Raw genomic sequence first — 25,223 nt, 5'->3', positions numbered from 1 at the left:
TACCACAAGGAATTGGCATAGTAACTTCTCTAACTTCTGTGTTTTCACATTAGTCCATCTTACCAATTTGGATATATGTAAAGATATGCATGGTGCGTATCATAGAAATACCAGCAATATGCTGCCTTGCCTTCCTCACTTTAATGTAAGGTTTTGGCAAATCACAGAATTTGGCTAAATACTTGAGTTGTCTCATGAAAGACTGCAGTATCTTTCATAACTTGACAGAATACTTTGATTTTCCTTTTGGCCAGGAAAATGCTTATCAGTAATCCTGTTTTAGCTGGGGTTGTCCAGATGTTTTTAAAATGTGTAATAGGAAGGAACAGCTCAGGTCATCCTCCTTGCAGCAAAAACTAGAATTTGCTGTAAGTGCAAGAATCAGCAGCGTGAGGCCTCTTGTTCTCTAGGATGTTATCTTAGCTGCTTGGTGTTTTGCCCTGCTGCTGTCAGTGCTTAGGCTGGTATCAGCTTTACTTTCGTGATCACAAGCAACAGAACGGAGAGCAGCGAGCAGCAGAATCGCCTCGTCTTCCTAGTGCTGATGTGGGAGGCAGGAACAGAGGAGGCCACCAGGAGAGAGCCCTAGGGATGGAATGGCTTGGGGATTGTTTGGTGTGTGGCAGCAATGCAAATTCAACATGGACTGACCAGGGCACAGCAGAAGACTTAAGACTGTAACTTTGGCTGTTATTCTCTCCACAAACCTTTGGAAAAGCAAGATTTTTGCAGTAGTCATGAATAAGACAGAAAGCACTAACAATTACTCAGCGTGCCTCTGTTGGTCACGTTTAATAAGTCCAGTTTATGCAATGGTACAAATTAGCTAGTCTCCTGACAAACCCTGCAGATGAGTGGAATGACCGAACTGAACGCACAGAACCCTACAATCAGGAGGTGACAAGGATGGTTAAAAGAAAAAAGGTTAAAAGAAAAAAGGTTGAAAGAAAAAAGGAAAAGTTAAAAGCCTGGGTGTCTCTTAGTCATGCCCTTCACTTTCTGCCTGCTGGATTGAGAGTACAGGAGGAGGAATGGAGCTATTGCTGTGAAACAGGGAAAACGGGCCCTGTTTGTGTGTGTAAGATAAACTTAAGTACCTCAACACATTAAACTATCACAGTATGTTGCAGTACGTGTTACATTGTAGTAAGGATCTACAGCTAAAAACCCATTCGCCCTCAGTTTGCTGTTTTACACCGTGAGGTGAAAGCACCGCTACTTCCACACTTCTTTCCAGCGCTGTCACAGCGGAGCCAGGAGCGCAGCGCTACCTGACTGAGGCAGCAACCCAAACACCCGCATAAATCCAAGCTCCGGGGGGGACCAGCCTCCCCTCCCCAAAGCCTCTCCGGTCTTTAACACCGAGAGAAGCCCCAAAATCCTCCCTCAGCCTCCAGGCCGCACCTGCCCGAGGCGGGCGGGCGAGAAAGCGGCTGAGGGGAGCGGCGGCGGCGGCGGGCAGGAAGAGGCGGCGGAGGAGGGAGGGAAGAAACCCAGCGGCTGCCGAGGGAAACGGCCCAGAGGCTGCCGAGGGAAGGATCCCATCGGCGGCCAGCTCCTCCCCGGTCCCACCCCTCGCCCTGGGAGGCCGCGGCTGCCACACAGCAGATGGAGGCGGCGGCGGCCGCTGTGTGGCGGAACCGGCCCCTCCCCCGCGGGCGGCGCCATTTTCCCCCCCTGGCAGCCCTGCGCCGGAGAGCGGCTGCTGCTGCTGCTGCTGGGGGGGTTGGGGGGGGGGAAGAGATATTAGCCCCTATTTTCGCCCCTCTCTTTTCTCTCCTCGGTTCACGCAGTGCCTAGAGGGGAAGGAACGAGGTTCAGTTCCTGCCCCTCGCTTTCCTGTTTCGGACAGCAGCACACGGGGGGGGGGTGGTGTGTGGGGGGAAACTGGGCACCACCAAGCCAGGCTGCTCCTACCTTCCTTCCTTCCTCCCCCCCCCCCTCCGCACACCTCAGCCTCCTCCTCCTCCATCCAACCATCCATCCATCCATCCATCCCCGGGGGTGAGCCTTTGAGTGAGTCACCAGCAAAAGCAAGCAAACGATGCCTTGCTGTTAACCGACTAACTAAGCAGGGTCGCTCCTTGGGGCGGGGGGTGGGTGGGTGGGGGGCTTTAGGAATATTAACCTCGCTGCCGGGAGGGGGTGGTGGTGGTGGGGTGTTTCTTTTTTTTGGGGGGGGGGGTGTGCATTGCCTGTGGGTTGGGAGGTGGCTGCTAACCCCGGGGTCGTGCAGGGATTTTTAACATTTCCCAGGTCGTGCCGGGCAGCACAGGGTGCCCCGTGCGACCACCGCCGGGCTGGGTGGCGAGCAGCCCGGGCACGGAGGGATTTTCCTCCGCAGAAAACCTCCTGCGCTGCAGCCAGAGCCGAGATGCTCAGAAGGGGTCCTGCCTTCACCCAGGGCTGTGTGGTGAGGGCTGGTGCCCGGCTGCCAGCTCCCTCCCAGCTCCCCAGCCCTTGGGTGCTTCATAAAACAGTGCCAGCCCCTGGGAATGCCGCAGCTGGGAGGCTGCAGCCAGCTGCCCTCGCTCTGCTCTTGCATGGCTTGTGGCCTGCGTGGTCGTTGCGCCTTGCCTTGTCGCTTTGGTTGTCCTCTAGCTAAGTTGGGAGACGGTTCTGTTTTTTATTTATTTATTTATCTATTATTGTAAACTTAAGGTTATGTAACCCAGGTCGGACTCTGACCTGCCATATGCTGCCTACTGTGGGGTGGAAGTAATTTCTCGTCTCTCCGATGCTGTGAAATGTCAGGCGTTTGTAATATTTCTCTGGAAGGAGTGGATTTTGTTTATTTTGCACAAGCAGGCATGGTGGTTTGTTGATAGAAATCTTGTGTTATTTCTTACGGAATTTATTGGTTACTGTTAAATGCTAAAACCTAGGGATAACTGCTGCTCTGAAAGAACACTTCTCTGTGTAGACTTTAAGTGGTTTTATTATTTACTAACTATATTTTCATATGTCCTATGTTCAGATCAACTGCTTATAAGTTCCTAGAAATTATACAAATGAATTCTTTGCAGTCTATGAATGCAAAGCAATACGCATGCAAAATATTTATTAGTGTGTACATGGAGGGGAGGCAAGAGCCTGACGCTGTGCATTACCAAGTTTGCTGTGTGGCGTTAGTGTTAATGGCTTATTGTGAGACATCAGATTTCCTGAGAGTGAACCTGTTTCCAAGTTTGCAGTTCTGTTGATGATATGCTTAAACTTTCTTTTGAAGTCTTTGATCTAACTCCCACGTCATTCTCGTTCTCGGTGCAGGCCTCTCTTTCCTTTTGACTTAAGGCACTGCACCCAGCGCGGTGCTGGCTTACTTGGCAGGGTGCAGTGCACCCTCCCTTTCATCCCTTTTACATATTTTTCTTTATTGTTGTCCAGATCCAAATGGCATGGAAGGCTGTGTCATTCTTTCTGTTAACTTTGGTGGACCTTGTGCTGGCTCATGCACTCATGTTACTAATATGCAAATCAGATTTTATTTTGGTGACTTTTTGTCCTTTGTATTGTTGCTGTACAGATATGAATGTTGATATTGCAAGCAGCATTTCCAGTTTGTATGGCTTTCTGAAAGTCTTGTCTCTGAGTCTTGTGGATGTACAAAGTTGTTATGTTTCATTTACGTACAGGAAGTTGTGTTGATTCTGGAGAAAAGGTTGACATCTAACCAGAATATGCTAAAAAAACAGGAGCAGTAAATCTCAGAGACATGACTTTGGAGCAGTAAATGAGAAATCTCTCTGTGCTTTAGTGGCTCACGGGTTTTGAATATATGGATTTGGAAACATGGCCTAAGGTTTAACAGGATTCAGTGGCCTCTAGATTATTTTCTAAGCCTCTGAGTGTCATAACCAACAGAATTGTTTTCAGGGACTTAATGGTGAATAACACAGAATGGAGCTGTCTTAAATTTGATTAGTCAATTAGAAACTCGTCAGCATAAGCAAGTTATTATTTAGTAAGCTACAAATGTTTGAAGAATTACTCTATAATAGTCTAAGGTGACACTGAATGCTGTTTGTGTTGTTACTGCTTTTCTGCTGTGATGCCCTCAAGCCGTGAGACCAGCTAGACAGTGTATTTCTAGGTCATTATTGCAAGGGTGTTTTAAGGCATGGGGCCAAACCCATGCACCGTGATTATCCCAGAGAAACTAATTGAGTTGACACTCTTGTTGCAGTTGTGAAATACCCAGAAGTGTAGATATATCAAGTATGTAAAGAAAAGGAAGCTGGTTAGGCCTCATGTTCTCATGGAAGCAGGCAGCAGTGACTCAGTTATGAGTTTTCTGGGGGCTGAGCAGAAAGCTGCGTGTCAAAGGTACTGAAAACATTATTGATTAGATCAGTAATTTGTGTCTGGGATGCTTGGCATTCATAGTGCTACATGTAATCATTATTAACTTGAACTACCCTAGGTAAGCATTCATCTCCAAGATCACTCAGTATAAAGTTCTATTTATAAATAAGCTTTGGCTTTCCACTACCCCTATATTTTGCATACGTTTGAAGTACCGTGTTTGATTACAATCAGGTATTCACAGAGTCAACTGTAAAGTTTCTAGCTCGCACGGCTCGCTGTACTGCCACAGGAGAAGTAACAGTAATGGAAAAAAGGGGCCAAGAGCTTGCCTGGAAGGGGAATCTGGAGCACCTTGGTGTTGGCCTAACTCTGGCAAACATTGCCCATGTAAATCATACTGGATATCTCTCTTGATATTTCTTAATAGCTTTTAAGAATGATACACTTAATAATGAGGGGAAATGTGTGTTTTCAAGAAAGGAATGTTTTAGCAGAAATCTATCAGAAATATCTGTGATTGTGAGATTTCTGGAAGGGGATGTTATTGACTTACCACTAGACCTAGTTTTTGCAACTGTTAGACCTACTTCTTAGGAACTAGGTTTAATATTAACTAAAATCATGAATATTACTAACTAATAATGACTCATCTATATTGAAGCTCTGTCTGTTATCATTTTAGTTTGCTTTGTGCTGGGTGTTGTGCAAATAAATAACAACGGAGGTAAGCGTTTTCTGCTTTAGGGAATTTAAATTTATGATGGCAAGCAGTGATCTCAGAAAGGAGAGGAACAGATCAACAATAAAACCAGAAAAAAAATCTTATAATCTCAGCTATGTACTTGACTTGTGTTGCTTCATTAGGAATTTTTGATATACTTGAGGGCAGCAATGGGCAAAGTATGAAAAAGTTCATATGCCAGAGTATTCGGCTATGGTCAGGGTCAACTATATCACAAAATGATTCTAATTGTACTCTAAATAGAGAATTAAAGACAGCTCAGGGTGATGTCGAAGGGGAGGATCAACGTGATGGGTTGTGGAGAAAATGCCATCCTGAAAGGAGTTGAGCAGGTGGAAGTAGGTGAAAGAAAGATTTGGAAAGAGAAATTCTACAGAGGAAAGAATAATTTAAAGCTATCGCTAGGAGGCAATAAAGTTGATACTGCTTTTCAGAGAATCCAGCTGCATTCCTGAAACCTTAACATTGAAGTTACTCTAGATGGAAGTGAGGGCAGATGGGCGCCAAGATGACTGATGGATTTGCTTGTTGGCTGAAGAGCGGAAAAGCACACTGGCAGAACTGGGTTGAGGTCTACGTATTCATATATGGATGTTTTGCTCTTCAGGAAAAGTGAACTATTGAGTAAATTACAGGTTGGGGTCAGTTCTTTGCGTGCTGGAATTGTATGTCAGTCCCAAAGGTTTGAAGCCAGTTCTTATCACAAAATGTGCAAGCTATGGTTGCTTCACAGAAAATTGGCAGGGTTTACTGCAGGAAGATCCTGGTCATTAAATTGCGTGTCTATGCAATAATTAAATAATTAGTACAGAAAATCTAGAATGCTGCCAGTAAAATGCATTTTGGAGAAACAAAAAAAAACCTATTACTAGTGCAAAGTTATGGTTACAAGAGCTGGATTCTGGAAGCCGTGGAAATTTGGTGTCTGCAGGAAGGAAGAAGAAGTCATTGGCATTTAATTTGCATTGCCAAGAGCTGCCAGAAGTGGCAGATTTTTGCAAATCTGCTGCATGTTTGGTTCAGGGGGTAAGCGTATACATGAGATTAACTTTCCCTGTCTTCTTGGTAAAAACTCACTTCTGGGGAAGGACAGAGCTCTGATTAGACTTCAGTTAGAAGCTCTGAGAGAAGTATTTGTAAACATCTCCAGATGTGGAGACATACCTCTGATGTAAGATTATGCTGTATGTTTCTCAATCTCAAATAAAATAGTTACATCTGGGTATTAGTATTCTTTCAGTAGTCCAGGCCATTCTGTGGTCTGTTTCTGAAGAGGCTTAAATAACTGTCATGTCTAACTCATGGATGGACAAATAATAGCTTAAAATATGAGCACATAGAGTCATTTCTAGTCAAATGCAGTGGTTACGGCGTAACTGAATCAGGAGGTTGTGCTTTAGTCTGTAGTAGGTTAGTGGCTTTCTTTCTCTACAAGTTAGTGAGAGAGAGTCGTGCGTGTTCATTGCTTTCATCTAAGGTCTTCAGTAAAATTAATACACAGATAAATTCTTATCAGGTGTAGAAATGAACATTCCAGATTATTTTCTCTTTAGGCATGTGGAACAGGACAGTCGTAAAGATAAGATCAATGCGATACAGCTTAATCTCAGTGGCAAAACCAATGGGTGCATGTATTTGAAGATTTGTTTTGCTGTTTGTTTTCAGGCATGCTTGCTTCTTGTTTCATTTCTAAATGGGAACGAATGACTGAGTGGCCTTTTAAAGGTAAAGGGGGAGAATGATGTCCAGTTGTGAACTGAACACATTCTTCTGGGCTTTCTGAACATGTTTTGCTCCAAGAAAGAGAGTCATGGTTAAAAATGAGATGCTGATTTGTCTGGGTGACGAAATCGGGGCAGCACCTTGACAGCCATAAGATGAGTATTTCATTCTGTTATTCACTTTAAAGTAAAGCTATCCTAAGAATCAAGTCTATCAGGTAACAAAAGGAAGCAGCGATAGCAGATGTAATGTGTTATCCTTAGCATGGATAGTGCATGCGTTCCACTTTGTGATACTTTGTTGAGTAATTAAAAAAATGGAAGAAAGCTCATATTGCATCCCTAGCTTTGAACAGTATTATTGCGTGCAGACCTGACACAGATGTATCACTGCCTGCCCACACGCTTCTCCTCATCCTGCATTTGATCTGGCTGTTCCTAAAAAAAAAAAAAAAAATAAAAAAAATTGTCCCTTTGCTTTATCTGCTTGGCTTTTAAGAGGCTGTGTTTAGGGAATTTGGAAGTCGTTCGCCCTATTGTTTGTTTCTTATTTGTTACACAGCAAGTTGATTGTGACCTGGTAGACCTGGATGAGTTAGGGGCTGATAAAATAATTTTGTTACAGATTTTGAATTGTTGCTGCAAATTCTAGGTCATCCAGGCATTGTACTTATATGAGACCTTTTGCTTAGGACCATTTCTGGTTCCAGTCTGCTTGAACAGCTCAGGGGAACTTAATATGTTTCTGAGTTATTCCATGCTACTGGAGGAGTGGGTGATCAGTGAAACAATACATGTACTCCAGCATTTGACTATGTTTCTTAAATTTTTTCATCGTACACTTACAAAGCCAGTCTTGCATGTGTTCAACAGGGATTACAGATTTTTATTTATTTATTTAAGAAATGCACTAACAAAAATCTGATTTCCTGTAGTTAATTAAGTTCTCACATCTCCAGTCCTAGAAGGCTGTGTCTTCTGCTCTCTTGTGTGCTGGTGAGCTCATGTATGCAGTAAAATCCTTGGTGGTGATAGTCTAGTTAACCTAATTGCTCTGAAGTAGGGGGTGTGAAAACACAACTGTTCGTTTTAATTTTGTGTTAACTCATTGTTGTCTTGGCATTTATTTCCTACCTGTCTTGCTTGGCTTTCTATAGATGAAAATCTGTCAGTCTTTACATTTCTGCACGGTTTGGGTTATGTGCAAAATGTATTTATGAAAGACAAGAAAAGATGACTGGTGCAGTATCCACAATGGATGCATGTTTGAATTAAGCCCTCATAAAATCTACAGTAAGAATCTTACTGTAAGAATTTGTGCAGGATCACTGTGTTGTTTCAGCAGTACCATGCTTTACACTGTCACAGACATAAGAAAATTTACAAAATCTCAAGGAAATATAGATAAGTTAGCTACGTGACTTGATTTTGCAAACACTTTGGGGGACTGAAAACAAATATAGCCAGTGACTTTATACGTTATTGAGTTATTATACACTATTTAATTATATATGGATTGAGTTTTGAGTAAAACTCTGTTAGGCCTTTCAGATTTGAATTTCCCTCCTCTGAGAAACACTTTTGTTTTAAACTGACCCAGCTAAGATGCTCATTTGTCTTTTGTTCAAAGTGAAAGCTGCAGAGATACAAGTTTGCTCTTCCCGATTAAGTTTTGATCAATTCTTGAGCAGAAATATCGAAGGGCTGGCAGCCCTGAGATCCTCACACGGCAACTTGGCCATGGTGGCTGGTGGAAGTATTTGAGAAGTATTTCAGAATAAAAGATGGAGCAGTAACTTTTTTTTTTTTTTTTTTTTTTTTTTCCCCTTCTCCTCAAGGCTGCTTATGTATTTTCCAAATGAAATTAAGCAGCTTGGAGATTGGTGCTGTACAAGTCTAGCCTGTGTATTAAATCCCAGTTTCAGGAGCACTGGAACTTGATCTCTCAACTAGATCTTGAATAAATGCATGGGTTGTACATGTGGCTTATGGATTGTACAGCTTTAAGCGTGAGTTAGTGTTGCTTGGGAACTTCATTTGGATCCTATAAAGGATGGCTCTGAAGTGCAAGTCTGCCTGTCCGTTTTAACTCGGTGAAAAGGATGGGTCTACATTTGTCAAGAAACATCTTAGAATTGGTTTCCCCCAGCCAAGATTTCTTTTCTCCTGCTGATTTATATGGAACAAGTGCTATTTTCTATTGTGACTGCTTTATGTGACAGATATCAAGGTTACAGCAGATGCTTTAAAATGTGTATTTATATTAAAGATTATGTATTTTTATTACACATACTACTGCAAGATTCTGATTATGGGAAAAGAATTTGTAAAAGCTGGAGCTGTCTGGATAAGACCTCGTAATTGCTAGTTCCAGCTAGCGTTAATCAGAAGTTATCTTCTCTTTGCTAGAGTTCATGATTAAAATACGGCATGTTGAAATAATCTGTGACCTAATCTGAACATCTGAATTCGTTTTGTAGAATATGGCAAACAGCTGCATTTCAGTTTGGGGCTAAAATAAATACAGTATATTGACCCACTGAAGATTACAGTAGGCTTTTCAGTTCCATGTTAGCTGTACTTATTGAAGAAAATTGATTTGAGAGTGCTTCTGCTTTTGAATGATTTTTTTTTTTTTAATGTCCGGAAGAAAGGAAATAGAACATACGGATGATGGGACTTTGATGTGTAAAGAAGTTAATTATCTAAACCATCAAACAAAACATGGGCTGTGGAAGTAATTATTGTGAAGGGTCTGACGAAGCCTGACAAGCTGTTGGTTTTATGTCAAGAAAATGCTGTACACCTGCTTGATTTGAAAGTTAAATCATTTGGTTGCAGAAGGAAGACCAGAGCTCGCAGGGAAGCAGTAGCTGATAAGCTTTCAGCTCCTAAACATACTGATACTAGTACAGATGTACAGCCCCTCAGGTTTTTGAAGGAGACTGTTCTAGTCCATTGGAAGCACCTTAAAAAGTATTTACTCCAAAACAGGACAGCTGTGAATCACAAGTGTTACACTGAGGTGGCAACTGTGGAATTGTCCCACGTTTTGGGGGGGAGTTCTGAATGGATGCCTCGTTAAATTAGCAGAAGAGACTCCATGGATAAAACAAAATGTCTGTACTGAATGTTCAAAGAAAATAGCCATGTCATTTAAATGATCTTGATAGTTGAAAAAAAAAAAAAAATCATTCAAACTTATACAGAGGATAAGGATTTTTTTTTTTCATCACTCAGTTTTGAAACTCTAAGGAACATACAAGTAGTATATTTCAGGATTTTTTCTAAAGCCATTTTTGGGAATATTAACAGAGATGTTCACCTGATTGCTCTCTCTGGGGTCTGGGTAAAATACCAAATATTGTAAGACTCGCTGTCGCCCATGGTGAGAGCTCATTGGCAAAGACTAAAAGGACCAGTTGTAGGAACATGATACATGCTTTGGATCTTGTTTGTGTAATGAAACACTATTTGCCAAGTGATAAAACCAAATAATCAAAAAATAAACTAATAGTCTGCATTCTGCAGATGATTACAGGTTTGGTCATATACGTAGAAGGCAATGGGTGTACTGATGCTTGCAATTAATACAGATGAAATCAAATGGAAAATGGGTGTGTTATGGGAGTTTGGTGGGCAGAACAATTTTGTCCAATGTTTGAGTAAGAGTTTCCATGGTTTTCAATGAAACTTTAAAATAATGCATAGTCCCACAAGATTGACTGCATTAATTTTTATTGAGGAAATACTGGTACTGTGGTATTGAATATAAATGTATAGCTACTATATGTGTCACAGTTTGTCTCAATGAAATAACAAACAGTAAAATGCAGATACATTTCCAAAATTTTTAGGCTGTGAGCATCAGTGCAGCTTCCTCTTTATTCCCCTCAGTGTGTACGCAGAGCTTTCCTAGAAACAGTCAGCTTCCTTCACGTTAGAGAGGCATTTTTTCCATTTTTTGGTGTAATTCACTCATTTGACAATTGAGTTACTACGGCTCTTTGGTGACTGCTGCCTATGGCAGGATTCTGCCAGCACTGAAGCCTGGTGTAACTGCTCTTCTGATTAAAATCAGACTGCAGTGGGAGTAAACATGTGATTAAAGTTACACATGTGCATAAGTGCTTGCAGGATGGGGACTTAAATTAGAATCTGCTTGAAGATAAACAGAAGTCTGTTTAAAATCTACTTGAAAGCACTAATAAAAATGTAAACTTATATGTAAATGCATAAACTTCTTATTATATTTGTTGTCCATCCATAAGCTATTATACCCTCAGCCTATGAAAATCCTAGTTTTGTTGTTCCTTTTTGAATGTGTCTTGCACTCCTTATGTAGTGTTAAAGTTTTTGTAAATCAGAGCCTAATATTTGTGATTGATCACAATGTTTTTAATGGCATTTAATATAACCGTTCTAGGTTATATTTTTAGAAAAAGAAATCCATCTTAACTTTAACGTTTAAAGTGAGAAAAGGTAAAATCTTATGGCAAAACAAGTTAACATCTGCTTTTCATTATCAGTGCTACTACTAATAGTACAAGGAATGATCAGTACAACTGAGATGATACTAGTGTGCAGCAAACTGGTTAGAAGAGGTAAAAAAATAGTGGAAATGTGTTCTGTTTGTGAGAATTATTGCTTAGTGTGTGCAGTTCTGTGTTTTTTAAAAAAAAAAAAAAAAAAAAAAAACCTTGAAGGGGAAAAATGAAACTCCCTATTCTATGGCTATGGAATTTTCCATAAATAAGCTTCGATTTCCCAAACTTGTAGTAATTTAAGATATATTATAAAATGAATTTGGTTAAAGGCACTCAACATTTTATTAAAAAGGAAAATGTATGTGTGTTAGATTTACTTCGTAGAATAAGAGGAGAACTGTCCCTGAATTGTGGTTTTTATTTTTTTTTTTCTTTATAAGAAATATGCATGGCAAAGCTATAAAATATTTTGCATAAAGTTATACCTCTAGTTCTGGAGGTATCATGAAGATGTGCAGGTACCACCCTTTCCTTTTACAGTGCATTTCTGTTTTAAAGACTTAAGGCTGGTTTTGTAGTCCTGCTGATGAAGAGAGATTGAGGGAACTGGGGTTGTTTAGTCTGGAGAAGAGGGGAGACCTTATTGCTCTCTGCAACTACCTGAATGGAGGCTGCAGCAAGGAGAGTGTTGGTCTCTTAGGAGACAAGTGATAGGATGCGAGGAAATGACCTCAGATTGTGCTGGGGAGGCTTAGATTGGATATCAGGAAGTATTTATCCATGGAGAAGGTGGTCAGGCATTGGAACGAGCTGCTCACAGAAGTGGCAGAGTCCCCATCCCTGGAGGAATTCAAAAGATGTCTGGACGTGGTGTTTAGGGGAATGGTTTAGCACTACTAACTTGTAGTGTTAGGTGTGTTTCAGAAAGGAACTTGTGATAATAGTGCTCATCAAATTTTACCTGGCTTTTTCTAATACTCTGTTTTATTCCTCTTGGTCTCAGTGGAAGCAGCACAGACTGATTTACCACTGCCTGCGACAGCACAGGAATAGAAGAGAATGTTTTGGGTAGCAAGACATTAGCGGCAATGAATATCATATATTCCAGAATAACAGTAATTTTAGTCTAATAATTTTCTTCGGTGCTTTTAGGGTACCTCTAAATGGGCTCCTGAGAAAATATGTTTAAAAATAGCACACGTTTCCAGTTTTTCCTGAAGTTACAGTAAGCATCTACTCTCTCTTATGGTGTCTGTGTTGGGTCTCGGGCATCTTTTTGCATGCAGAACATTTATGTTCAAGTCCACCCTGAATAGTTTGTCTTCCCTTTTGAATATCTAGTGTGGAACGTACGTAGCAGCCATTGAGGTGAACTTCTTCTACAATTATTACAAGTTTCTCTTACGTGTTCAGTCACTAAAATGAAAAATGTGCTTTTTCAGTTGGCTTTCTTAATAGCTTTCATGTCATTGCTGCATGAAAGGCATTGTGAAGTCCTATATGAAACACAGAAGTAGGCCTGGAATTTCTAAGGCACGTACACTTTTATGAAGGGATACATAGTTGTTACTGTTCTTCCATATGTTCTCTTTTAAAATATATTTATAAGTTTTGTGTTTCTTTTGTTTACTCAGATGAGCAGCACGGTGGCTAGCCCGATGTCAGCGGTCGCCTCTTCAAGCACTGGAAGAGGGACAGGAAAATCGACAAGCTTTACACCTGAATTGCAAAGTATGATGTAAGTAATAAGTCAAAATACCTGGTAATATTGTATGCTTCTTCTAGCTAGCTCTTAGAATGTGTGTATAACAGGCAGGGGAGAGTGGCTATTAGTGATGAAACTTATGGATTTTTCTGGACTTTTTTTTCTGAATGGATTTTATTTCTCATTTGGAAAACATTCAAAGATAAAAAAGCAAAGACTTAGTTAAATAACAGAACACTCCCTGTACTGAATGGAGAGAAAAGTCTTGCTGATTCTATGTATCTTTAATGTTACTTTAGACATAATTTAAGACCTATGTTTCTCAGTCCTTCACCAAAGAAAGCTGTTCCTGTTGTCCTTTTGCTTATTTAAGTTTTCTTGTGTTAACGTCTTCCTGTGCTAACATAGAAAGGTAGACTGCTGAGATCATAATATTGCACATGAAATTAAGATATGGAACAGTTGCAAATAACTTATCTTTGTAACAACCTTACTTCCTATCAGCCAAAAAACATTTGTTGTTGTACTTAATGAGACTTCCAGGCTGTTATGCTGCATGATTTTGTAGTTTACTTCTAAACTTTGGATGGTATATGAACAGGTGGGCTTTGTCAGTCTCAAAGGTACTTGCATAATCAGAAGGGTTCCTTCTGGAGAAGTCTTTATCTTGGCTAGTAACCTATTTCACTGGGCTGACTGCAAATCTTCATTTGGAGGAAAGCAACATATTCATCAAAAATGTGGCTTGCCATTTTTTCCCCTTTTTATGTGTATCCAAGACACTGTACTGTTGGGATGGGGGGTGGGAAAAGTAATGAGCTTCTTCCATGTGGATTTGTGCTCCTGATTTATCAGGAACTTTAAAAAGTATTTCAGCTTAGAGCTAAAAGATATCTAAACTCAGATAGAAAACTAGGCTGTAGTGGCTCGTGTCTAAATTGTGCATTTTTCAAGATATATGATTATGAATGTTACTTATTGAGGGGGAGAGGATGCACATTTGCCAATTGCTGAGGTCAGCTGCACATAAAAGGGAGCTTTGCTTTATGAAATCTTGCAAAAATATCTTAAAGGATTTTTCCCTATGTTCATTTGTCAAAGTTGAAAACGAAATGAAGAAAGCTAGCCCCAGAGTACCAAAACATAAATCCACGTTCTCAAAAGATAGTGGTAATCATTGGCTCTTTTCACTAAAGTTTGAGCTCTGGAAGACTGTTCAGGATGTTGTTTAAGATAGGGTGAGTTAAAGTAGGATGGACTTAAAAGGGAATTAATTTTGGGCTACTGATCCTTACTTTGTCAAAGTCATTGAAAACACTCAATATTTGAAAGCTTCGTCATACTATGTTGCTTCATATTTTACTTTTTAATTTATTTTTCGTAAGCTATATTTCAGTAAGAATAGTCATAATGTTCATCTTCTGACCTGTAGGTGAGTAACTACATTTTAAAGGTAGAGAAGTTTTTCTGTATACAATTTATGGGTGCATCCTGATGGTTTTTATGATTATTTAATTATTTATTTACGATATTATTGTCCTTTTGATTATTTTACTTCAGGTAATATAGTTGAACGTGTACTTAATTGTATATGTGTCAATTTTTAGGTAGTTTTATCTTAAATGCTCTACTCTCACCCTTCCAGTTTCCATGGTGTTAGAGCTGAATGTAAGAATAGGATGAATGTTAAAGCTTTATTTGTGTATTTATATTTACAAATATGTAAATATTTTTCCCTGACAGTTGTCTTCAACCAGAAAGAAGTTAAAGTATCTCAGGCCTCCACAGGTTATAATTATTTACCTGGATTTAAAACTATATTTGGCTTTTTGACGCAATGGAAATACTTGACATCTTTAGTATTGCTCTATCACTTTAGGTACTCTCCTTGTTTTTACTTCTTTTGTAGTTGTGAAGGAGTTCAGTCAGGAATTAAAAGGTGTCTCAGGTCACTTCAGACTACATATGAATTTGCATTTTTGTTTGTTTTGATCAGCTATGGACATGACGATACTATGTAAGAAAAATGGTAAATTTCTTCCATGTCACATGCTAAAGAGTCAGGTTCTACAAAGAGTTCCCTGTCAAAAGCAAAAGATGTAACTCATTTTCATTTAAATCTCCTTAAGAGACTATTAGACTGTTGTAGGTGGAGCACGGGACACATTACATTAGAGTATTTTTTGCTATAATGTAAATGAGATAATGAACTATTTCCTGTGTATAGCTTCTAAAGGAGATGAGCGCTTTGTAACAAACCCAGTGATTTGCTGTACTGCGTTCCTTTTCAGATAGAAAATGTAGGTTTTCTCCCTCAAAAGAATCCTGTTCAGTTATTGTTCACATCTATAATAGTCATGTACACTGCAAAACACATCTGTTGTGCTTTGTGGAGAAAATAGCTCTAACTAGGCTTAAAAACAAAAGAAGAGCCAGGAAGCTTGGAGTCAAAGGAGGCTGTGCATCTCTTTGGGTCAGTATCTGAGGAGCCTGCGTTTTATTTAATTGTGCACTTCCTGATAAAGCATTTGAAACTACCCTCCCCGCCAGTATACACATGATCCTGTCAGAATGTAGAAGTTATTGTTGGCCATATAAATGGAAGAAATAGACATTTTCCTTTTGCTTCAGAACTGGTGAAGTTATACTTCGAGAACTATACAAACAGCTCTTCTGTGCGTGAAACGCTTTACACAAACAGTTTCATTTAAATAGTAGCAACTGAAGAAATTCCCTGAATGTAATGAGCGTGTTGAAAATTGCATTTTTTTAATTGTTTGCTTGGGGAAAAAGAATTGGGAGTCTTGAAATGATAAAGTGCCAGGGATGAACCATGTGGAGAAAAAAATGACAACTGTTTCTTTTGGCCTGCGCCGCAAAATGAAGTTACCACTTTAAAAGAACTTTCCAGGCTCTGACAGAAGCTGACATTTTTTATAAACTACATAATTTAGGAAGTTACAGATTCTCCCATTTAGGCAATTTATAATAAATCCATGCTGTCATCCTAAGATCCTGGGAAACACTGAAGGCTGGAGGATTACAGTGCAGAAAAGGTGACATCTTTCTTAAAGAAAAGAAAATAGAGGTGGTAGCTGCATGGTTTCATTGTGAGGTTGAGGAGGAGCACCTATTTCACACAATTTATATGGAGTAATACGAAGAGTACCTTCGGTTTGTCCTGCCTTTCTCTACAAAAAATGCGAAAAGATAAATTTGTGAGAAATAAGTCATGTTAGTGGCACTGGGTGCTAAGCAAGAATGGCATTTAGTAGTTGCTAATGTTAAAAAATGGACTGCTGGATCACGAGGACTTAAATGGCAGAAGAAATGTAAAGAAATTCTATCTTCAATGTAAAATATCCAATTCTGTTATAACCCTGCAGTGAAATCTGCAAGTCTGTGTTTAGTAGTGCCTCACAGTCTGAACGTGGTATCTTGTAAGTTTGGAACACGCAGCACCTAAATGTTGAGTAAAGTTTTGATTCTCCAGAATGCTTAAATTTACCTGTAATGTTAAGCTTGTGAGTGATCCCCTTTAAGGTGACGAGGTTATATGCATGCTATGTATATCACATATGCTATGCTTATTTTTTTTAACCGAAGCAGTAGGGAATGAACTGAATCCTTCTGGGAACTGTGTTTTTATGATAGTCTCAAAAATATTATTTCTGATGCATTTGAGGAAATGTACAGGGGTCTTGAAATGAAATCACAAAATACTGCAGAAACTTTGTCTTAAAACGCATAAATCAGTTTTTCATAATATGTTTATATAGATATATACACTCACTAATAAAACAGTTCTGGTTTTTCTATTGACGATTAAGACTTTGTTTTTCAGAATAAAATCTGTCTAATGTCTAGTGCTCCGCTAGTGACCTGTAGATTTTTCTTTGATTCCCACATTATTTATTTGTATTTAGTTATCTGGTTATGTTACTGTAGAATTATAGCAGTAAGGTGTTAAAAATTAAAAAAAAAAAAAAAAAAGTTTCAGCAGGTTTCATGTATTTTTCTGAGGTTTGTTTTAGGTGGTTTCATTTGGCTGATATACAACTTGTTTCCAAACTAACTGCTAACCTTAGGTCAGTTGTACTTAAATTATAGTTCTGCCCAGAAGGTTCTCAACCATGATGATTTCACAGTAGCAGCTAAAATTCGTAATTCGGTTGAAATCATGTGTTGTAATATAAGCACTGGTTATACAGAGAATTTCTAGAAACCGTGAAGTTCTAAATACTAGTATAGAACAATTTGCAGATGAAGGGTTTTTTCTTTCTGTCAATAACATGCCTTGAAATCAGAGCTATTTTAACTGTTTGCAAAAATAAAAAATACTAATTATTGTAATCTGAAGTCCATTCAGAAGTTGTTTTTATTGATTCAGTCTATTTTTTTGAAAACTCTTTAAACAGAGGGAGAATAGGCTATGTTCAAGATTAGTTTGTTACCAACAGAATAATTTTAAAAATCACGTAAGAATTTTACAATGGCAAATATATATTAAAAACTAATCTGACACGTTTCAGTTCACTGTATCCTACAGCTTCATCCCGTAGGTGACCCCAGTGTTCAGTTTTGTGTGCTTCAGCGCTTATATATCAGCTAAAAAGTTGTAGAATTGGGCTCAAACTTGATGATAAATCTTGGAATTACATAGTGCTAATTAGTTATGCTTCATTATACTTCATTATCAAAGAGTGTATTTGTGTCAGCTGCATTCTCAGTGCCACCACATGCAGTGTCATTGGTAGTGGTAGCCTGTATTACCTTGTTAATGCAAGCTGGTTTAAAATAATGCCGTTTTTGTGAATTCTGTGTTATTTTCAGACTCAAAGTTGTCCCTCCCCCTATCTACTTTATATGCGTTTTGCAACCACGTATTTTGTCTGAAAAACAGCTTTTTTTGTCAACTGTAACATGATTCTATGTTTTCTTTATAACAGATTTTTTTTTGTTTAAGTGAAATGTTGAAAATGTGGTCCTTCAAAAACAAAAAATTAAAAACAAAAACAAACAAAAAAAAAAACAAACACACACAAAACCAAACTACTTTCCATAACAGAAAAGGCCCTACTTTCACTACTCTGTTTAGTCAAAGTTGCCTATTTTTATGGATACCACTACAAATGGATTTATTTTTCAGGACTAGCTCTTGGGTAAACATACCTTGTGGTGCATTTAAACAAGGAATTCTGTCACTGAGACCTCTCTGTTGGCTTGTTCATTAGCTGGCTGTGTGGCTGCAGATTGTCTTGCTTGAGAAGATACAGATACACATTTTCTGTAAAGTTTAACTCTTCTCTTTGTTTATGTTAGAAATTGGCCTTAATGCAGGGCAAAATGCAAATATGTGAGAACAGATTTATTTTGGTTGTTCTTTTGGCTTCAGTATATAGTGTGAAGACCATCGTGCTATAGAAATATTTAGGATGATGCTAGTTAGCTGCACAGAAGGCCATGGATAGGCAATACGTTTGAATTTAGAACAACTTTAATTCCATTTTTAATAGTTTATTTTTCAGGTGCATATAGCTGCCTATAACTCCAGTGATGAAAAAAAAAAAAAAAACACAGTATTTTATGCTTAAAATGTAAATTTAAACATTTTTTTTGCATATTTGGTTCAGCTCAGAGTTACCAGAGCAAGGAAAAACACTGTTGCCTAAGTGCTTTTTATAAAAGTTAAAAATAAAAGTAAAAACTTCTAACTCTGTAGATCTGTGGCACTGCTGTGGAAAAGTTGCATTGTTATAACTAACCAAAACTCAAAACTCAGTATAGTGACACTGTGCTACACCACACCACAGGCAATATCTGGATGCTCTGTGTTGACATAGGAGGTCAAAAACACGATCCCTGAACTAATCTTTTGTCCCACTAATGTATTTAGATAACTCCTGCTGACTTGAGTTGGATTAGAATTTGTTCATCACTGAATGCCCGGGAAGATTTTACTGGTGTGTCCCAGTACTGGGTCTTAAATTTATTTTCAAATAGAAAAATGCAAATGTTGTTAATAACGAGTGCTTTTGTATGCTAAAGTAGCATTTCCATGTCAGTTAGAAGGTTCAAGGAACTTGTTTCTCAGTGCTGAAGAAATGCATACCGTATATAACATGAAAGGACTACGATGCATACAGGTGTGTTTTGCCACCTAGGTTTTTGTTTATTTATCCAGCTCCAAGTATTAGAATAATTATAATTAAATACAGAATAATTATAATTAAATACTTCATTAAGATTACATGCTAATTAAATAAAAATAAATATGCATTTTATGCTGTTTGCAAGACATAACTCCCTGTTGAATATTCTACCTAAAGTGTTTTGTTTTATGAATTAATAAGAAAACTTTTAAAATATTCTCTATCTGATTTCTAGCTTCTGCTGCTACTTGTTTTTTGATAAACATCTAATTTATTATCCTGGTCTTCAAAACTTTGTTTTTTATAATTCTATTTGTGATAATGGCCTTGATTACTTTGTGAGTTTTTTTTTTTTGTTTTTTTTTTTTTGTTTTCTGTTTAACACCCAAATGTATAAGATGACTGGCCCTTGTGAGCAAGCATAAACACCAGAGCTGCCATTCCCCTCATGCCAGGTTCCTCAGGAGGTTTCCCCTCATGCCAGGTTCAGTTCTTCCCCGGGAGAAAGAAAGTTTTTAGAGTGTTGCCTTTCGTATATCTTAGGTTTCTTGGAATGCGGAGTGCATGCGGGCCCTGATTCTATTTGAAACAAGTAAATGATTATGGTGACTAGGAAGTTATGCTGAATAGACAGTCCATGTGATTGTTTTTAATAAAATGGTGCAGGATTCATGCAGCTTGCAACACCCAATAAACATGTGTTTGAGTTGAATATTAATAATAATTTGTTTTATCTTACTGTAATGAGATATGATAGTATTCACAGAACCCTTTTATGACTATAACCTTATGACTTCAGTCGTTCGTGTGCCTATCCCTCTTTGCTTTGAAGTTGATCAGCGAAATCATCTGACTCTGGATAGTTCATTTGGAATGATAGTGGAAGAAAACAGCAGTAATGACCTGGCTTTGGGAGCATTCTGGTTAACCAAACTGTAATTTGGGATTGTAAAGAATTTCTCTATTCTGTCCTGTACTTGTTTACCATATCTGAACCCTGAATTTTGCTGAGATTGCATTGTTCAAAAATAACCAGTTTAGCCTACTGAGCTGAAAGCCCTCTCTGCAGACTTTTTTTTTGACCCTTTGCTAAAGACAGAATGGCAACAGATGTGATTGGAACTTATTTACCCAACAGTGTTTTTCTTCTTGTGTCTACCTCATCAAATACATCAGGCAAGAGTGGTACGAGATAGAAAAGTAGGAGCAGAACTAAGTTTTTCTTTCACAGGTAGGGCAGATTAGAGGAAGGACATTCCTTAGAGGAATTGCTGCAGATCTTCCTGCTGCTGAGGTGATTGGTTTATTTTTAAGCTTTAAAAGGCAGAGTTTCTTCTGTATACAGCCAATAGCACAACACGATTTTGTTGAGGAGGCCTGGTAGGGTTCAAACAACTGATGCTAAAAGACTTAAAAGCTGAAAATGGAAAACTGTACCACGTTTCTGTACCACATTTTTAAGTGTAGTTATTTTAGATGACCCTTTAGTAATACCAAAGTTACATTTTACCATTTAGTAGCAGAATTCACTTGAATGATACCTCTCAAACATCACGTCTGAAATGTGCTCTATCTCTTGCCTTTCTCCTTTTTCTGTTGATTATCTCGTCTTTGCTTATGAAGGGGCAAAAGGATCTTTCTTAACGTCCAGTGCCCAAGCAGCCTCTTACATGGAGAAAATGCAGTGCTGTGTCTCTTCACAAACTGCTGAAGGAAATTTCCCGTAACTAATTTCAAATTTGCACTCATACTCAGAAAGTTTGCAAAAGAAACACATGAAGGATGTTTTTATGGGGAAAGGTTAACGGGCTTAATCTGGACAGCAGTTTTTACCCTGAAGAGAATTAGCTGAAGTTTAGCATAATGAGATGCACAAAACCCAAGTAGTTCTGCTCTACTAGCGCTGCATTTTTCTCTTGAAAGTTCAATGTTAATATAGGTTTTGCAGTTAATTTGCGAAACCTGTTTTTATAAGCACAGGAAGAGTTCCTCTAAGGAAGGTTACAACATGCACGGTTCTACTTAGTTATTTGTTCTGAGTTGCATACAACTTCTCAAGTATGTCCTATGTTTGGATTTTTCTGTTTGGTATGGAAGTATTTTAAGATACATGATTCCAGGCTTTTAAAATGAGATTCCTGGAATTCTCTGGTTTCGGATTTTGGTAAGTTACTTTAACGTATCTTCTAATAGCAAAGTGAAAGACTTTTAAATTTGGAAGTGAACTGTCCTTCTGAAGTGAAGACGTACAGTTGGTATTGTAACTGAATACCAATTAAATCATAAGCTAGTATGTTAATCGAGTTCAGTGTTTTCTACTTGTTTTCTCAAGTGTAAAAAAATAAATAAAAAAGTAATACATTGGTTCTAGCAGAATGAATCTGAAAATCTAGTTTAAGTACAGCCATAACCATAACTGGTGAGTGAGTCGTTTCTTAACTGCTGAAGTCTTTAAACTGCAGCTGTATAACTTGTAATTACAATTTATTTGTTCTAGTTGCATCTAATTTGACAGTACAGATTGTACATGTCAGTACGCAGCGCTGTAGTAGAACATCATTTAGCTGTGCAGAACAGTAGTGGGATAGATGCTGTAATTATTGTGTGTGTGTTTTTTTTTGTTCTGCTGATGTCATTGCACTCTGCAGAATTGTTTATGGTTGTATCAGATAAGGAATTGGAAGTTCACAATTGGAATATGTGGGAGCAGAGTCAGAAGGAGCAGAAGGAGCCTCTGCAGACTGCACTGTATCTTAGGTATTTGAGTCACAATATTCTCATCCAGGTGCTCTTTCTGCTCCTTCAGCTGTCTGCTATTGCTTTGGAGAGGAATACTTCTGTTTTTATTTATTTATTTATTTTTATTTTTCCCTCTGAGGCACAAAGGCTCTAGAATCCTTCCCAGCTTTTGCTTGTCTGATGCTGATGTCTGCCACCCCTGGTATGGAACTGCCTCTTCGGAGCTACGAGATATCCCTTAGTGGTTAGAGTGAGGTGTTTGTGTTTTTCTCTGTCATTGCGATTGCAACATAGTAATTTAGATTATGACGTTCTCCCTAAATTGGTCTGTAAGGTGATTAGTTTATCCTCAAATCCCACACTGGCTCTGGGACTTGCAATAAAAGAGCTAAAGAGTGAGAGCTTAACATCATCACTTTTTTTTTTAATACAAGTCTCTAAATGGCTTTATCATACCTTTAATTTCCATTGGATGACTCCCTCTGCTTGCTCTTCCAATTGACTTTGTTATATATAATATATAAAAATAATATATAATATACTGCATATTAAATATTGCTGTTTGTTATCATTTCTAATGTGCTAGATTTGCTGAATAACTGATACTATTTCTTTTAGCTTGGCTTTAGAAATGGTAAATAATAATTTAGCAGTTGTGATATAATTGGATGGTAGAAATGTCAGTAAGAGTAACGGCGGAGTGGGAGGAGGGTGGAGACAGGACACGTACAAGAATAGTCTAATGGCAAGTGTTAGGTTTATTCTACAAAATAGTATTGGCAGTTTCTTAATATGTTAGCAATGATGTGCTTTTTTGGCTTTAAAATAATCCACTGCCCCAAACACGTAGTTTATGCTTAAAGCTCTTTTTTTTTTTTTTTCATACAGAAAATGCTGAGCAGACAACTTACTTGCTCTTCTCATTTGGTGATGGTGGCTTTGTGTTTCTACTTGGGTTTTCGAACAGAAAGCTGTAAGCACTTTATGCTGTTAAAAAACAGCAGCTTCTGACCTAATGTACCCTTGTCTGAATGATAATGTTTCTTTGTTACTTATTTTTAGCTCAGATTGTTTTTCTCCCCTTTCCCCTAACATGATTTGTACAACCTTTAGAAAATTGAGTAGTTGTGGTTTTGAATCATCCTCCATTTCTAGACTCAGTGAGTATTTCTGAAGAAGCTCTGCTTTGCTTATGTGTGGGTCTTTTTCTTACTTAAAAAGGCAACAGCCATGACACAGTCTTACGCCTGGAAAATGAAGATGCAATGCTATAGAAACTCAGTAGGCTGTGTTGTGACCCTGGAAAGGACAATGTGTTAAACACTCATTTAAGTTTTGAACCAGTGTTGTATCACTAGCAGATGGCTTGTTGTTCTCCTTTAACTATGATTCAGAGTCATTTGGATAAAATATCTTGAAGGAGTGTGTTTTTGGTCCTGAAATAAAGCATGACTATCCATTTTGAAACTATAGTGATACTTCACTATGAATCACTCAATGTTCAGCTCTTTGTTTGTGTAAAGCCTTCAGCATATCTAGTCCATGCCTAAATCCTGTTTGTGCTTTTGGTGAAGTACAGCAAGATAACACAGACATTTGATATGTACACAGTGATATAAAAGCCTTCCAGGAATACAGTTGAGTTCCGCCAAGTATTAATACATCTGGCTATTTTAAAACTTGGGGAGATGGCAAATGAATTTCATGGTAAACTATACTCTCTTATTAAAAAAAATTAACACTTTAGCATTAGGAAAGGTTCCTGGCGTTCCACAAATAAGGTAGCTCTCCTCTCAACCATACTCACAGTTCGTAGTTGTTCAGCTTTTTACTCTTGAGTTTTTCATAGGAAATCAAGAACCTGAGGGTTAGGTCTATGCTTTTTTTATGCGATCATACAACTTGGGTTTCTGTTTAAATGGTACACACACGTGTGCACATACACACTCATTATCAACAGATTCTGCACCAGTTAAATAATAAGACCATAGAATGGAGTCATGCAAAAGGTGAGTTTGGAAGGGATGTTTGGAGGTCATCGGGTCCAGCCTACCTACTCAGACTGTATATCGGATTGCTCCACAACTATATGAGGAAACTGTGTATTTATTTTATAGTCTGCTTTGTTTAACTTCTGTGACCTGCAGTAGAAAACTGCTTTATTTCCAGTGTATCTAAGCTAGTGTAACTACTCTGGAAAAAAACTTATAAATGAACACTAGACCTTAATATTAAACAGCATCTAAAGTTACGAAAGAATTTTTAATTTTGTGGAAAGTCCCTTTCAGTAGCCCAGTTAAGAGGAGAAAATATATAGTCCTTATGGAAGGTATGTATCAATGTGGTTTAATAAGCCACTATGGCTGCTTTTTCTGCTAGACTGCAAAGCTAGTGGAGATCTATGTTTTAAAATATAAACAAAGTAATTCTGCATATTTCCCTGGGAAAAATAAATAAATAAAGTTAACAAACTCTCCCCAGACCCCAAACACTCTGTTATCTGCCTGTAGTTTTGGGGAAACTTACGCACAAAGTATTGGAAATTACTGTTTCACTGACCAGTTATGACAAAACATACTGGTAACATTGTGTTACTGGTAACACTGTGTTACTCTTAAACCTGAAGTGTATTTTGCATTACTGCTATAGTGCTGAAATTTATTATGATTTAAAAAAAAAAGTTTTTCAAAAAGCTTTAAAAAGTTTGAGCCAACCTTGAGACTTTATCAGTTATTTGGAAAAGATGGAAAAATATCCCTCCATTCCTCTCTTTTACTAAAAAAAAAAATGCGTTATTTTTATTAAAATAAATACTGTCTGCTTCTTTGTGTGCATGTATGTATCTACAACATTTTGTTGACCTCAAGTTAATTTTAATCTGTTTGCCTAGCTATCTAGGAAATATCATGGGAATCAAAATGTGAGCATGCAGGAAGAGATTGATTTGTTTAAATGCATTTTCTTGAACCTCCTGCTCCTCAAAAAAGCTACCTAAAGAAGTCAATGTTTTGTAGCTCTTGGTAGCTTTAAACTGAATGTCTAACTGGTTGGTGGCAGGTTTGTGACAGGCAGATCTCTTTTCCCCAAGTACCTTTCATCTAATAGTTAAGTAATGAGGTGTAGTTAATAATGAGTTATTTGGCAGCCTGCATTGCTGTCTTTTGATTTGCAATCTTAATAATGAGGACTTCACTGTGGTATACTGGGTAGTATACAAAAATATATATATATATTTAAATGTATGCATATTTGTGTGTGTGTATACAGACTTGAGAGAAGAGCAAACATCTATTCATAGCATGATGCTGATATTAGGGGCTGAATAAGACTAACATGTTGTCTTTTTAAAGGCTGCATGGCTTTGAGAAC

At 38.2% G+C, this 25,223-nt stretch overlaps 1 protein-coding gene across 4 annotated transcripts in view; it reads left to right on the top strand.

Moving 5' to 3' along the window:
- Nucleotides 1-1,666: 1,666 nt before the first annotated feature.
- The window catches only part of SUPT3H (SPT3 homolog, SAGA and STAGA complex component), a 277,832-nt gene continuing 254,275 nt past the window's right edge, over nucleotides 1,667-25,223 (top strand). The window contains exons 1-3 of one of the 4 annotated variants that reach the window (XM_084513419.1): nucleotides 1,735-2,016; nucleotides 12,701-12,791; nucleotides 12,893-12,996. In XM_084513419.1, the coding sequence (XP_084369545.1) occupies nucleotides 12,735-12,791; nucleotides 12,893-12,996 (161 nt within the window). In that variant the 5' untranslated portion in view covers nucleotides 1,735-2,016; nucleotides 12,701-12,734. Of the gene's footprint in view, nucleotides 2,017-12,700; nucleotides 12,792-12,892; nucleotides 12,997-22,751; nucleotides 22,828-25,223 lie in introns of those variants that run through there. The other 3 variants (XM_084513420.1, XM_084513421.1, XM_084513423.1) reach the window with 3 other exon arrangements.

The sequence above is a fragment of the Aythya ferina genome (genome assembly GCF_964211825.1).
Source record: "Aythya ferina genome assembly, chromosome: 3".
Lineage (NCBI taxonomy): Eukaryota > Metazoa > Chordata > Aves > Anseriformes > Anatidae > Aythya > Aythya ferina.
The sequence above is the reverse complement of the archived record's forward strand: the minus strand, read 5'-3'. Positions and strand labels throughout refer to the sequence as shown.